General features: G+C 37.6%; 1 protein-coding gene across 1 annotated transcript in view; it reads right to left on the bottom strand.

Moving 5' to 3' along the window:
* Positions 1-1,942: 1,942 nt before the first annotated feature.
* The window catches only part of C3 (complement C3), a 48,047-nt gene continuing 35,013 nt past the window's right edge, over positions 1,943-14,976 (bottom strand). The window contains exons 33-41 of the mRNA XM_063449638.1: positions 14,567-14,618; positions 13,671-13,758; positions 13,297-13,386; positions 11,002-11,107; positions 10,363-10,452; positions 8,288-8,371; positions 6,396-6,479; positions 3,340-3,475; positions 1,943-2,196 (exon numbers count right to left, since the gene is read on the bottom strand). Of these exons, the coding sequence (XP_063305708.1) occupies positions 2,055-2,196; positions 3,340-3,475; positions 6,396-6,479; positions 8,288-8,371; positions 10,363-10,452; positions 11,002-11,107; positions 13,297-13,386; positions 13,671-13,758; positions 14,567-14,618 (872 nt within the window). The 3' untranslated portion in view covers positions 1,943-2,054. The remainder of the gene's footprint in view (positions 2,197-3,339; positions 3,476-6,395; positions 6,480-8,287; positions 8,372-10,362; positions 10,453-11,001; positions 11,108-13,296; positions 13,387-13,670; positions 13,759-14,566; positions 14,619-14,976) is intronic.

Below are 14,976 nucleotides of genomic sequence, written 5' to 3'. Positions count from 1 at the left end.
TTTGTCTATGTATCTGCATGTGTGGCAATGTTTGCGTAAATCTGCATGTGTATCGGTGTGTCTGTGCAACTGTATGTGTGTCTGTGCATCTGCATGTGTGTCAGTATATGGATTAACCCCTTAAGGATCAAACTTCTGGAATAAAAGGGAATCATGACATGTCACACATGTCATGTGTCGTTAAGGGGTTAAACACTGACACACATCCAGATACTGACATACATACAGATGTACAGACACACTTATACATACACTGATATGCCTGCAGATACACAGACATACACACTAACACACATACACATACAAACACTGACACATACAGATACACACACTGACGCACATGTATATATACAGACATACAGACACACAATACACACAGATTTACACACTACACACAAATACACACACAGATACAGATATACACACACACATTACACACACAGATACACATACAGATACATACACTACACATAGATACACACACTACACACATTACACTTATACAAACAGGTACACACACTACACACACATTGCACACATACAAACACACTACACACAGATACACATTGCACACATACACACACATTACACATATACAAATACACAGATACACACACTACACACTACACAAATTACACACACTACACACACACACTACGCACACATTACACACAAACACTCAGATACACACTACACACAGATACACACATGCACACACCTACACACATATACAAGCACACACATACACAAACACACGTTACACAAACATTTAAAAAAAATTAAGCCACCCAGCAGTTTCTTACCTTTTGCTGGCTGTGGCTGGTGGGAATTGGAGCCTGCGTTCCTGATCCAGCCCCATCCTCGCAGCTCCCTCCTCTTGTGCGGCTCGGTCTCAGTGTGTGTGAGCTATGAGCTACACTGTCACTTCCTCCCAGTTCTCCATGCAGGATAGAAGGGGCCCAGTCGCGCTGTTAAAGCGCCGCATCGCACGACTGGGACTCTCATTGCACATGTCCATTGGGTGGACCTAGGGCATGGGCCACCCAATGGACCTTCACACAGGTTCCCAACAATGGACCTTCACACATGTTCTGCACCGCCGCCACAGGTTAGGAACTCCTGTTTTATCTGTGTTCTGTGTGTTACATATAAAGATTTGTATTATCTTACTTATATTTATTTCCGATTTAGGTTTAAGACGGATCAGCACTGAGAAAGACTCGTTGGAGTCGAAACGCGTATGCCACCCATCTCTATTGGACTCTTGGGACTATATTTTTATATTTTGTTATATTTATTTTTTATTCTACTTGTATTTTTTTTGCTTATACACTGCTCATTTTTTGTCCCTATACTTATCCCAATAAATAGTTTAATACTAACGTGGAGTCTGTCTCTACTTTTCCTCCATTGGAACCAGATAGTTTGAATAACATATGCCTAAGCCTGTATAGGCACCCTGGAGCCTGTGATATAGAGCCTGATATGGCTCAGGATTGTGTGATTTTCTTTTGGGACCTTCTATGTATTTATTGATTATACAGATAGCACTATGTTTTTTTTTTATTGTTTTTTTATGTTTTAGATGTACCTGTTCTACTTGAAGTATTGTTACTGATCTAGTTACCCACTGAGTGCATTCACTTGGAGTGTATTTGTATCTGTTTTATATTGTATCTATTGTATTTGATGAACAGGGGAAACACCTTTAATACACCCTTTATATATATTTATATTTTCATGTGAAGCACCTACACACCATTTCTTACTCAAGCAGCTTCATATCTTGTCCTATGGACACTTTAGTAGTTATGTCCGTTCATAATAAAGCCTATAGAATATAGTGTTCACAGTGAGGAATTACACAAATAAATAAAATGAGAAATACATTTTTAAAAAAGTAAGAAGTCTGAAGTGGCATCAATGAGATTAAATGCAGTCATTTCAACACAAAAAAATGGTTTTTAATGATATATAAAATGAAAGACATTTACAAGGTGTCAGACTTATAATTAGGTAAGGTGGGGTCAGTTATGTATCTGGAATCCGACTCTTCACGAAGGGCAGCCAATAAGATCCAGGTGTTCAGCCACCAGGAAGAAGGCCTCACACTGATCATCATTCTCAGGGTTTTGACACTCTATCTCGTTCGGCCACCACTCGATCCATGTGTCTTTCCCAATGATGTACGAATAGCTACAGGAAGAGCAGAAATGTTAGTTACAACTAAATAAACAGGTCTCTCGCAGCATGACTGTTGAAACTGTACATTTTAAATATCATTAATATCAATATTTTGTCTGAAATTATTAGATTTTAGACAATTAAAAGCTAGGTTTAAGAAGTCCACCTAACACTGACTAGTATTTTCTTTCAAATATTTTATATTTTTCAAATATATTGAATTATATGAGGAGAAAAAAAAAATAATAATAAACAATGTAATAAACTGTATCCTGTAGTGGTCATAAATGTAAATAAAGATACATTATTTTGACTAGTATTTTCAATGTAACTATGCTGGTAGCTCGGCAGCTTGTACTGTGTTATAAGGAAGTTTAGCACTAAAACAACTTTAGCATAATTAAGTGGTTTTGGTGTACAGATCATGCTCCTGCCATCTCTTTGCTCAATTCTCTGCCGTTTAGGAGTTACCTTTGTTTATGTAGCCCTACCCACAACTCCCTGCATTCGACATATACAATCTCCCTACACACTTTCCATAAATAGAGATCTATTGTTTAAACTTCCTTTGTTGCACAGTCTGTTTAATTTAGAATTTTATTTATCTCCTGCTCTGTTAATAGCCTGCTAGAGCATACATGAGCCTCGTGTGTGATTAAAGTTCAATTAACAGAGCAGAGGATAACAATCTGTGCAGTAAATATAGATTTGAAAATTAAAGCATTTTTATCCATGCAGGCTGAGTCTCAACCAGGGGAGGTGTCGCTAGGGCAGCATACACAAAGTGATTTAACTCCTAAGTGTCAGATAATTCAGCAGTGAGACTGCAGGGCATTATCTATACACCCAAACTGCTTCATTAAACTAAAGTTGTTTTGGTACTTTGGTGTCTCTTTAAGGTTGCTACATACAGACTGGTCTGCATGCACATAAATTATAGACACATTACACTTGGTAGAAAATTAAAGGCAAACTCAAAACACAAATAGAATATTAAATACTAAATATTAACAATAAGAACATGAATTTAATTGATGAAATGAAACTACACCACCTACAGCCACCAAAAGCCAACTTCTTGTTTTCTTATAACTGTAAACAACGATTATTAATGTGGAAATACTTGAATTTTGATATTTTTATTGTATTGCTTACCCCGATGGCTGTAACCAAAGATCTCCAGTCACACCCCAGATCAGGTAATCTCTGCCTCTTTGCATTTCTAATTTAGCACGACAGTTTTTGTGACTGACGAAGTTCCGTTCTTTGTCTGTGGTGTCAGCGTCTGTACCTGTAGGGCACACATAAAGTCAATAGAGAGCCACGTGTAAGACACAACTTAGAAGCTGAAAGGAGAGACTATAGAGTTCTCAAATCTTAAATCTAAAATTGCTATTAGGTATACAGTCCAAAATATATAATATGACTGGAGATAGCCAAGATAAAAAGGTTGGGAAAAAACTTTATTAGGATACATAAAAAATAATTCTTGAATCCTTGGCTTCCAAAACAAAATTTAGAGTGATTGGAAATGTTCAGTTTTCATGAGCCTGCCCAAGTCAAGACCACAAAACCATCACTCAGGACTTTGCGGAGACTGGTACACATTTTGATGGGAAGTTTCTCTCAAGTTGCCCTGCTCAAGTTGGCAACCAATCCAATTATCCTTTGATCTTTGAGCCTTAGTTGCCGATATACTGCACAAACGAACGCTTCTATCAAGATATTTTTCATAAACACTTGAAATGATGAATCTGAATTTTCCACAATGCTTGGCAGTTTTAGTACATATTTTACATTTAGGATTTGTAGAATTTACCACGATTTGGAGTTTAGGGAATAAAGCCCTTTAAGTTGCAATAAAATATATTAAACTAACTGTTGTCAGAAGATATTTTCCTACCCCCAATACAAATGAATCTTCTAACAATTAGTATCACAATAAAAATGGAAGCATGCAAAGTATTACTTTACTGAGACGGTAGTGGATGCATGGAATAGCCTTCCAGCAAAACTGTTAGAGGTTAACACAGTTAAGGAGTTTAAGCATGCGTGGGATAGGCATAAGGCTATCCTAACTATAAGATAAGGCCAGGGACTAATGAAAGTATTTAGAAAATTGGGCAGACTGGATGGGCCAAATGGTTCTCATCTGCTGTCACATTCTATGTTTCTATCATCTTGGACATGCCATGGTGGGTTGAATGGATGCATCCTGTCCAAAAGACATGTTCTCTGGGTTCCTGTGCAAGGTTTTTATGTAATTTAAAGGGACGCTATAGGCACCAAGACCACTTCATGTCACTGAAATGGTCTGGGTGCAGTGTCCCTGTCCGCTTAACCCTTTAAAGAAACGGCAATGTTTACATTGCAGGGTTAAGACTGCCTCCAGTGGTTGTCTTACAGACATCCACTAGAGGTGCTTCCTGAAGTTTTATGGAGTTTAACTTTTTGCATGAGGATGTCCAGCATCTTGAAAATCTCCATAGGGAATCATTGATTCAATGCTTTTCAATGGGGAAGGACTAATGCGCAGCGTATTAGATTTCCTGTTCGCCATGACATCACAGGAGGCTGAGCCTGATCCAGTATTGAGGGATCTTGGCTTAGGATCAGGTAAGTGAAAAAAAGGGTTTTTAACCCTTTTTTATGGGGTGTGTACAGGGCCAGAGGGGCGATATAGTGTTAGGATTACAGTTATGTAAAAAGTGTTCCTTTAATTAAAGGGTTACTCCAACCACCGTGACCAGTTGTGCTTCTAGACGTGATTATGATGGTAGAAATCTGTATGTTGCCTGAAATGCTGCACATGCATATAGAGAGATATAGAAATACTTGCCCTTGTATACTGAGGGCTAGTTACACCTCTGACACACATGTCTTAGGCAACTGAGATCTCTCTTCCAAGCTGCCTAATTTTAATTCTGTGCAAAAATTACGACTATCGTTAGGACGCAGTGAGCACTGGGGACAGATGTCAGTTTTCTCTTCACTCCGCCCGTGCTGTCTCTCACAGGCCTCCCCGCCCTTCATCATTCTGTAAATAGTATTTATTTGTTTCATAGTTGTAGCCCTCCCCCTCAGCCCATCCCCCACTCCCTCTCCTCAATAGCTCCAAGCACGCTCATGTGCTCAGAGCCAGTAAAAATGGTCCAAACAAATGTTTCTCTTTGAAAAGCATTTGATTGAACCGCGCCGGGGAGCTTGAGATGTCAGCTGGGGAGTGGAAAGGAACGATTTTTTAAAAAGGAGTAACCCATTAAAGGGACACTATAGTTACCAAATCAACTACAGCTTATTGTATTTATTCTAGTAAGTAGAATCATTCCCTTCAGGTTTTTCAGAGAAAATAAGGTGTTTACATTACAGCCTAGTGATAACTCCACTAGCTACTGCTTAGATGGCTGCTAGAGGTGCTTCCTGGAGCAGTGCTGCACAGTGTGACTGTGCCCACCCTAAATGCAGACACTAAACTTTCCTCATAGAGTTATATTGATTCAATCTATCTCTATTAGGAGTTGCTGATTGGCCAGGGCTGTGTTTGACTTTTGCTGCTCTGTCCCTGATCTGCCTCCTTGACAATCTCAGCCAATCCTATGGGAAAGCATTGTGATTGGTTTACAGAATCACTTCAGATGATGTCGGCTGTAAGCCGGCAAAGCAGATGCAGAGGAAGCAGCTGCAAACTTGATAACAAGTAAGATTTTTACTATATTTAGGGAGACAAGAGTTGGGCCGGGGGATGGTGTTTGTATTTTTGTATTCCTGACCCTATAGTGTTCCTTTAAGAAAAGTGACACTCATAGGATTAACGACATTCCCAAATATGTCTTGTTTCACTTTGAGAAGTTTTGCTAACTGTACTTATTAACCCCATTATTTTTTTGTCATAAAACCTAAAAATTATTTTATATAAATGTAGATATCGTCAATATTATTGATTTGGATTGAGAATTGAATTTTTTTTTTTAAAGAACACTTTGGATAGGATGTCACAGAAATATTATTACAAATATTACCTTTTTTCAGTGTTGCAGATATCTAGATTCTAAACAAAGATTTTTATTATCTATCCACGTTGCATTCCCTTTGGTGCTCCTCACACCGTATATACGCAGATACAAATAGTAATTTTTCATCTGCCCAAAATTGTTAACAATGATAATCCCTTCTACCTCCTAAAAAAAACCTTTACATGCAAATCTGCTTACCTTCTTTGATGACCTTCTGAATCTTCATGACGTAATTGTCGTAGTTGTCATTGTGTTCTACTTTAATAAGTGTTGCTTTGTACACTGTGGACAGAATATGGCAATATTGTAACATTTAATAGAGCAGCTATAGGGTTTTGCCTTTCTTTTCCTATTTTCTCTCAGCTTCTCTTTCACTGTTCCTTTCACACATACATACACACACACACTTCACTTTCTTACATACTTTTCCTGTGATCGTTTGTCTGGTCCTCTTTTCTTTTCATGCACTCTATCACACATACTTCCATACACTCTTTGTGACACTACATTAATAGCTTTTTCATGTCTAGGTTCTGGTTTAGAACATCACGTGTAGGTTTCGTTCTATATTACATACTCCTTGCATGGTTTTAATTTTTCAAAGCCTAGTGTCACCGTGGCAACAGGACGCCAGTCAGTGGGGTATGTCATCACCACGTACATACGTCACTACGCACAAACGTGGGCTCCGATCGGCCGATTGCCGCATGAGACTGGGGATTTGCTTGCACCACTGGTAATAGGTAAGCTTATTTTCAATATAGTTTATTGTCTATAAATACAGTGCACTGAGGTAGTTTCAGCATCTTGATAAAGACCATTGTGTGCTTGAAACGTTGATCTTTTTATGCGAATGTGAATACACTTGTTTTATTTGTTCACCAAATCCAGTGAGTGCTCTCATCATTTCTGGGATTGTTATATTTATTATATATATATATATGTAATCCAAAAAAATGTTTAGCACTCACCCCTTCATCACCTTACTTTCCTGAAAAATGCCTTTGTGCAATCCCACATTGAGATATATATACAAATAGAAGAAAGGGTGCACTCTGAGGTCTTTGAATAATTACAATAGTGTTAATTCAAACACTAAATCACAAAAGTGTTTTATAGACATTTCGACCCGTTCAATTGATTGATTGACATTGATCTTGAGAAAAATTTGAACGGGTCGAAACGTTGATCAAACACTTTTGTGATTTAATGTTTGAATAAACACCATTGTAATTATTCAAAGACCTCAGAGTGCACCCTTTCTTCAATTTTACATATATATATATACAGTATATATATATATAAAATATAAACGCAGTCATGAAAGGGGGAATTCTAGTTGTCCTGTTTCGTATTCCTTGTTATTAGAAACATTCTAAAAAAAATCAACACAATACTGAAACTCATTCTCACTGTTTTAAAGGCCATTAAATCACCAGCTATGCACTGAAATCAGGATTTGGTTTGGGTATATTTGATACTTGGTGTAGTTTTTTTTACTATTTCATGCATAAAAACTTTGTCTTGTTCTTGATTTTTGGAAACCTAAGTGTGGGATTAAGTACCCTTTCTTTTTGACTAATAGTGTCTGGATTGACTGATGTATCTATCTTTGGTCCTGATTTCAAATTGTCGATTGTTTAGTATGATTATATGTTTCTCTCATTATTTTTGAGCTGTGGTCAGGACGTTAATTTTTACTGATAGATAGCCATCTAAAGCCTGATTCTATGGACAGAGAAGGTGGAAGTAGAAGATAGCAAAACAGCTACCTCCTACCACGTCTTGTCATTTTCCACCAATTTGGGACAGGTCATGGAAGCAGGCTCTTCCATAAACCCCCATTTCGTATTTTAGCTCATTACAGTACGTCAATGACATGTCTTCTAGTGTCTTCATTTGCAAGGAGTTAAAGATGGAACTTAATCAGAAGATAGAAACATTGAAAAGAAAAAGCTTTATAGAAGTATATCATCTTTCCCTTATAATATGCAATTAGACACTTCACTTTGAGAAGTTTTTAGCAAAAAAATGCAAAAATCCTAAACCCACTTTTAAGAATACAATGCACTATTGCGATGATGACTCACCATAGTCCACTCCAGGTGCACAAGCCATTTCCAGTCTTTGCTCAGCTGTGACATCTCCTACATGCTGCTTCATGAAACAGTTCTCTGTAAGACAGTTAGAAATGAGTTTTGCACATAATTACTGAATGTGGTAGCCAGTTAAAAAAATCAAAATGGTAATCATTTTTTTTTTTTTTTTTTAAAACAACGAGGTACTCCCATAAAGTTAAATTTTAAAAAGAAAACCTTACAGCCGCCTCTCTGAAAATTATTCAATATAATGTTCCCATATCTGCTCCCATCGGTTGAAAGGACCTATTCCTTCAGCCTCTCATATTACCTTTTAGTCTAAATAACCTCTCCCTATGAACCCTACTTGTGACAGACCACCCAGTCACCCAGGATTAGTACATGTCTCCCCAACCACCACTCCATCTATTAATCCATGTAACCCCTCCCTATAACTCCATCTATTACTCCATATAACCTCTCCTTATAACTCCTCCTATTACTCCATATAACCTCTCCCTATAACTCCATCTATTACTCCATATAACCTCTCCTTATAACTCCTCCTATTACTCCATATAACCTCTCCCTGTAACTCCTCCTATTACTCAATATAACCTCTCCCTATAACTCCTCCTATTACTCTATATAACCTCTCCCTATAACTCCTCCTATTACTCTATATAACCTCTCCCTATAACTCTTCCTATTACTCCATATAACCTCTCCCTATAACTCCTCCTATTACTCTATATAACCTCTCCCTATAACTCCTCCAATTACTCCATATAACCTCTCCTTATAATTCAACCTATAACTCTGCCTATTACTTCATAAAACCTCTATATAACTCCTTCTATTACTCAATATAACCTCTCCCTATAACTCCTCCTATTACTCCATAAAACCTCTCCCTATAACTCCTCCTATTACTCCATATAACCTCTCTATAACACCTCCTATTATTCCATATAACCTCTCCCTATAACTCCTTATTACTCCATATAACCTCTCCCTATAACTCCTCCTATTACTCCATATAACCTCTCTCTATAACTCCTCCTATTACTCCATATAACCTCTCCCTATAACTCCTCCTATTACTCCATATAACCTCTCCTTATAATTCCACCTATAACTCCACCTATTACTTCATATAACCTCTCTCCATAACTCCTCCTATTACTCCATATTACTTCTCTCTATAACTCCTCTTATTACTCGATATAACCTCTATATAACTCCTCCTATTACTCCATATAACCTCTCCCTATAACTCATCCTATTACTCCATATAACCTCTCTCTATAACTCCTCCTATTACTCCATATAACCTCTCGCTATAACTCCTCTTATTACTCGATATAACTTCTATATAACTCCTTCTATTACTCCATATAACCTCTCCCTATAACTCATCCTATTACTCCATATAACCTCTCTCCATAACTCCTCCTATTACTCCATATTACTTCTCTCTATAACTCCTCTTATTACTCGATATAACCTCTATATAACTCCTCCTATTACTCCATATAACCTCTCCCTATAACTCATCCTATTACTCCATATAACCTCTCTCTATAACTCCTCCTATTACTCCATATAACCTCTCGCTATAACTCCTCCTATTATTCCATATAACCTCTCGCTATAACTCCTCCTATTACTCCATATATCCTCTCCCTATAACTCCTTCTATTACTCCATATAACCTCTCCCTATAACTCATCCTATTACTCCATATAGCCTCTCCCTATAACTCCTCCTATTACTCCATATAACCTCTCCCTATAACTCCTCCTATTACGCCATATAACCTCTCCCTATAACTCCCTATATCAGTTGTTACTGGCAGCACCCTTTTGATAAATGCAGGTGAGTTCCTTTCTGTGTATTTTCAGAATCACTCTATTACACAGGCTCAGACTGATATAAAACGTGCCGGTAGGGATGTAAATGGGGACAGACCTCTCATTAGTGCCTGAAATCTCTCAGCCTCCTGTACGTATTGCCCTTAATACTGACTTTATTTGAACATGCCTAATAGCAATTTAATGTGGAACCAGCCCTGCCATATCTCTTACCTTCTGCACAGCGACACACATCATCCTGACAGATTCTGCCGAGCAGAGAACTGCCCTCGTTCACATGGTAAAATTGAGTGCAGCGGCTCTCTGTAAATACAATAAAAACACGTATTTAGATACATTTAGAACAAGTGATGTTCTTCCTTTCTGCAGATTTCATAGAATGTGACGGCAGATAAGAACCATTCGGCCCATCTAGTCTGCCCAATGTTCTAAATATTATTAGTCCCTGGCCTTATCTTATATCTATCCCATGCGTGCTTAAACTCCCTCACTGTGCTAACCTCTACTACTTCAGCTGAAAGGCTATTCCATGCGTCCACTACCCTCTCAGTAAAGTAATACTTCCTGATAATTTTTTTATGTCCTTTTCTTATTTTAAATATACTCTCCTCCTTTACTGTGTTGAAAAGTTTATTTTTTTCAGTGTAGTTTTTCTAAAACAAAACCTGGGCTCGTCCGGGATGTCTCACACCCCAAGCGAGACTCATACACCTAGACCACCTAGGTTATAATTGTATAATATTATAGTTCCAATCTAATCCAGAGCAAGTTTGATCCCTTGTGGCATTACAATAAATTATTTAACACAGAAAAAGTGAAATCATATAAATAGCGGGTGCAGAGATTTATTACCTGGAGTGTAATAGTCGTAGACTGTGACCGATGCCGGTTGGATAAGACCCACTTTAAAGACCTGATGAGTAACAACCCTTATACATTCTTCTTCGGAGTGTGAGATCTGAGGGAAGTGAGAGGCTGTGAGTACATCGCTGGCAGAAAACATATAACAGGCGAGAACAGAGAAAACAAGTTACTAGAAGAATGTCTGAACTTGGAAATAAAGATATTATTTTGAGGAAACCAAATGTACGAATGTATATTGTAAATTCAATTTATTTCACAGACGAACGCTGCCTCGTCGTGTTTTTTTTTTTTTTTTAAACTAAAATACAGAGTTTAAAAAGAGTTAAACGGGGGGTGGGGCCGGACTGCCAAGCTGGATGGCAGCAAGAGAGACCAGCTCCTGCTAACTAAGACCAGATAAGCCTTAAAAAACATGATTCCAGACATAAAACCAGCGGGCAGAGGGCTCTGGATCCGGGGTGAGGCTGGCTCAAAGGGCTTCAGTCCCCTGGAGGAAGATTCCTCACTGACAATATCGAGGCCTACTCCAGCGGTGAGCAGGGCAGACGGTAAACGCACTGCAGAGACCTCGCCCAGCACCCAGCGACTGACAGCAAACCGTGCACCCCAGTACAACAGATCTGTAGTGGCTGCAGAAGGCACTCATTTGCAGAGGGACTTTCTAAAACCGAGACTGTCTTGCCTCCAGCTAACTCATCTCCCGGAACCCTGTGCCATTATCGATTAGGAGGTCTGCTCCCCGGTGGTATACTTTATCCCTTAGCTTGCCTATAAATAGTTTTATAAACCTGAGTGCTCACCCTGTCAGTTAAACCAGCCTGTCTTTAGTTATCTGCCATTTGTTATATTCTTAAAAATATGATTATTCTTTGTTTGTTCAACTACTATAAGTGCAGAATCCGAATGAGCATACCGTACATATCTTGTTACTATGACATAATTAATGAACAACTCCTAGCCAACTGACAGACCTAGTACCAGCATTTGTATAACTTAAAACTGAAACGCCTAGTTCAACTCGTTTACTTTCACTATAAAATATAAAATGTGTGGTATTTTCTCAAACGCCATGAAAATGTACAATCTGTAATCATATCAAAAGCCTGTATATGCTGTCGTGGCACACCAGGCATGTTTTGTATTTCCATGCACGCAATAAATAAAGAATAAAAAAATAAAAAAAGGAGTTAAACAATACTTGAGACAAGAAACAACATGAACTAACATTAATAAAACTACTCAGCAAGATAAACAGAGCCATAAAGAGACTAATATTATCTTGCATAGTAGTTTAATTCATGATTTGTGTGAATTAAGCTACTTTTATTTTTATTATTACGATTTATATAGCGCCAACAGATTCCGTAGTGCTTTACAATATTATTAGAGGGGGGATTTGACTATAAATAGTTGTGACCACACTTGTAGACATAGATTTCTCTGAGCTCCTGAGCAAAGAGCTCCTCTTAAAACCAGACCTATAACACAACCTAAGCACTAATGTGCTATATAAATCACAGTGTGCCGCACTGTGGACTTCTGGACCCCACTTGGGGTTCTAGCCCCTGTCAGCTTCACCCCTAACACTACCCTGAGATACAGGTCTTTAATAAGTAAACACAGACTTTAGATAGGAGCATCAAGTAAATCCTTAGATGATGTGGAAAATGTTTGACAATATTAAATACAAATTTTCAGTGAAGTTTGGATGCAAGTTAGTATCTTAGATATAAGGTTGATCCTTAATCAGGCAATTTTAACAATTTCAACATGGTATATGGACTTGTTAGCTAATATTCCAAAATAAACCACCCAGAGCGGGTTGATTTCATAAACCTAAAGAATAACTGAGACTTTGCACACAACGCTGAGACTTAGCACACAACGCCAGGTACAAAATCTTGTACAGACAGGATGAACGTTCATCACATCCATCCTTGATGTTATAGACCGGGGCTGGACACATAGCTACAATGCTTGGTACTGTGAGAAACGTGGAGCCAATTTATTGTACCTAGTTATTTTGCTCTGGACGAGGGCTCGGTAAAAGGTAGTTTCTCAGGTAGATTAGAATTGCAAAGCATAAATGAAGATGCATTTCTACAACATCTGGGGACATACTGTTTGCCCATGTCTGGTCTAGACTGTATTATATCTACTGAAATAATTTGATGATAGTGTGTGTGACAAGCAACAGGAGACAGAAGTTGGTGAAAAAAAATAAACAATAAAAGCTTTAAAGTGACAAAACAGAAGTACAAAAGGATAACACATGTCCTTTACCTTGTCCAGATAAATAATTAGGGCTCCTTTGTCTGTTGCTCCCTGGTTGATCTCAAATTTAGAGATGTATTTGTCTACACCTCTTGTGAGCTGTACGTAATTAGAAAAGAAAAGTTAAGGAATACCTGGCACAAATATAAGACTTTAAGTAAAATATAAGCAGGAACCACTTCCTCTTGGTATTTCTCATAATTGTATTATCTACAAATGTTTGTTTGTGCTTTAAATGATATTCAAGAAATATAATTACTGAAATGTCAAACTGGTTAGACTTCATCCTTTTCAAAACGGTAAGCTATGAAATTATTCGGTGTCATTCGGTGTAATAATTGTAAAAGTTTGGGCTTTTATAAAAATCGGCCTCTTGCTCTCACCTTGTTAAGTTCATCTATGTCTGGAGCAAAACCAGTCATCATTGTCACATCAACGATAGACATGGTGGCATCTACATCTTTGAGATGTCTGAAACAAAGTTTAGAAATTTTGTTTAGCACTCATACTATCCCAATTTAATAAAGTGAGATTTATGTATAGTGCCTAATGTATCTCCCTTCTGTTCTCTTTTCCACAAACTCATTCTTTTGGATCGTGGGCTTTCTTCCGCTTCATGTCATCTGCCGCTCTCTTTTTTTTTTTTTTAAATGTATATACTAAATTTTATTTGTTTTTTTTTTTAACAGTGTTTACATACATGGTATTATAGTTTAGAACAATGGTACAGAAAAAACTAAGTTTCACATATTACATCGGTTGTTATCTTTTCTTCTACTTTTTGCTTCAAAATTATAAGAGTACAATTCCAGTTGTTTTACGTAGCTATAAGCGTACATGTAGCGGTGTCGTGTGTCATTTGATGACTCTTATACATTATAATAGCCTATCCATAAGATACATCATCTCTGCATTCGAATTCACAAATAAATGTGTCAACAATACCGCGTGTATTATCTATTATCTATCGGACACCGTAATGTGTGCGTAACTTAATTTGGTTATGGGTATCAGTTCGACCCCTAGGTGGTTTGTGCTTTGAGACATGGATCTAGGTGTCTAGAAAGTGAAATTTGGCTTCCTTGGGGGTGGAGGGGGGGGATGGGGATTTCTTTTCCCGAATGTTGCCTCTCTCTTTTTTATATTCCCCATTTCTAGGTATTCCTTCAACTCTTTCTCTCTTCTCTTGTATTTGTCCCCCTCTAAAGCATTTCATAAAAACAACTTATTTTTTAATTCTATCCACCCATCTCTTTTATATCAGTATTCTCGGACATACTTGAAGCAAATATCCAAAGCCACCGATGAGAATGCACCTTCGGGTCTCTTAACTGGGTAAAGAAAGAAAAAGAGGGAATAAGTAAATATGACTTGAATGCAATGGCAGGAAGACCCCATATACAAACATAGAAAGTTAAACACAACTGCAAAAGATAAACACAACAGTGACATTTTTACATACAGTCCCTCTCAAGATTCCAATACATTCAGTCCATGATTTAGGAAGAAATTATTTACCCATGCTCAAAGACTACCCAGAGATAGGATACACTCCAAATAAAATATATCACTACACATGTAGACTACACATTTTGAAAAAAAGGGCTATTTTAAAAAAAATGAAATAAAGAAAAAAGTTAAATATTTGCAAATTATCTATTTCTTATCAATATTTGTTAACTTGGGGAA

Source organism: Pelobates fuscus, chromosome 3, assembly GCF_036172605.1.
Source record: "Pelobates fuscus isolate aPelFus1 chromosome 3, aPelFus1.pri, whole genome shotgun sequence".
In the NCBI taxonomy this organism is placed as follows: Eukaryota; Metazoa; Chordata; class Amphibia; order Anura; family Pelobatidae; genus Pelobates; species Pelobates fuscus.
Note: the sequence above shows the minus strand (reverse complement) of the source record. Positions and strands in the feature narration are given on the sequence as shown.